Genomic DNA, 1,079 nt, shown 5'->3' with positions numbered 1-1,079 from the left:
ACAAAAGGGGAAGGAAACAAAATGATTAATTCTTAGACTAATACTATAACAACTACTACTACTACTTCTACTAACACAAATTAGAAGGGTTAAAAGGAAGATGGTGATTATGAACAATCAGAAAATTGGTAGGCTGGTTGTAGTATAGAGGGAGAAAGGGAAAAAGAAGAGAAAGAAGGAGAGTAAAGTGAGAAGACATGAGGGTAAAGGCTCTCTTTCACATATATATATATATATAAACATATATTATGTATACATATATGTGTATATAAATGTATGTTTATGCATATATATATATATATATATATATATATATATAAACAGTGAGAGAGGTGATGTATGGAAATTAGTAAAGAAAAAGAGAAGGAAATAGAAAAGAGAGGAGAAAGAAGGAGTAAAGAAAGAAAAGAAGGAAAATGGAATGAAAAGTGGGAAGGAAGAGAAAGATAAGAAATGGCAGGAAAACGAAGGAAAGGAAAGAAAAACAATAAAGTGGAAGAAAAGAAGGTATGGAAGGAAGAAGAAAGGGAAGAAAGAAAAGGGGAGGAAGAAAACAGAAAGAAAGGAAGAATCACAGCAAGACAATATCATAATCATCATAATTATTATTATTATTATTTTTTAATCATCATCATGGTCATAATGATGATGAAGATCATCATCAGCATCAGCAGCATCATATCACAGCACACAGCATGTCACAAGCTGTAAGAAAGGTAGGAAGGAAGGAATAAAAAAAAGAGAGGGGAAGGGGAATATTATGAGCCAGGGGGTGAAAAGTGAGTGAGTTTTGAAAAAGTAATATATTAAAAAAAAAAAAAAGAAAAATGGGGGTTTCTGGGAATATATTTAATGAGGAAGGGTTAAAAGTTATCAGAAGTAGTAGTAAGAGGAAGGTTGGCAAAGTTGTGTTGTGGCTATAATTAATTACCCGGTTTTTGCCAACATGCTCAAGTTGACCCTGGAGGTCATCAACCTCACCACGAAGCTGTGATTTCTCCTTTTCAAGGCTGAAATGAAGCGGCGATTAAATGTTTACAAATCAGGACTTCAATTGTGTGGTGTGGTGGTGGTGGTGG

The 1,079-nt window shown here is 33.7% G+C and overlaps 1 protein-coding gene across 1 annotated transcript in view; it reads right to left on the bottom strand.

The window, feature by feature from the left end:
- The window catches only part of LOC106872354 (myosin heavy chain, striated muscle), a 99,292-nt gene that overhangs the window by 21,199 nt on the left and 77,014 nt on the right, over positions 1–1,079 (bottom strand). The window contains 1 exon segment of the mRNA XM_014919319.2: positions 932–1,010. Coding sequence (XP_014774805.1) covers positions 932–1,010 — 79 coding nt within the window.

This window comes from Octopus bimaculoides, chromosome 29, assembly GCF_001194135.2.
Source record: "Octopus bimaculoides isolate UCB-OBI-ISO-001 chromosome 29, ASM119413v2, whole genome shotgun sequence".
Classification (NCBI taxonomy): Eukaryota; Metazoa; Mollusca; class Cephalopoda; order Octopoda; family Octopodidae; genus Octopus; species Octopus bimaculoides.
The sequence above is the reverse complement of the archived record's forward strand: the minus strand, read 5'-3'. Positions and strand labels throughout refer to the sequence as shown.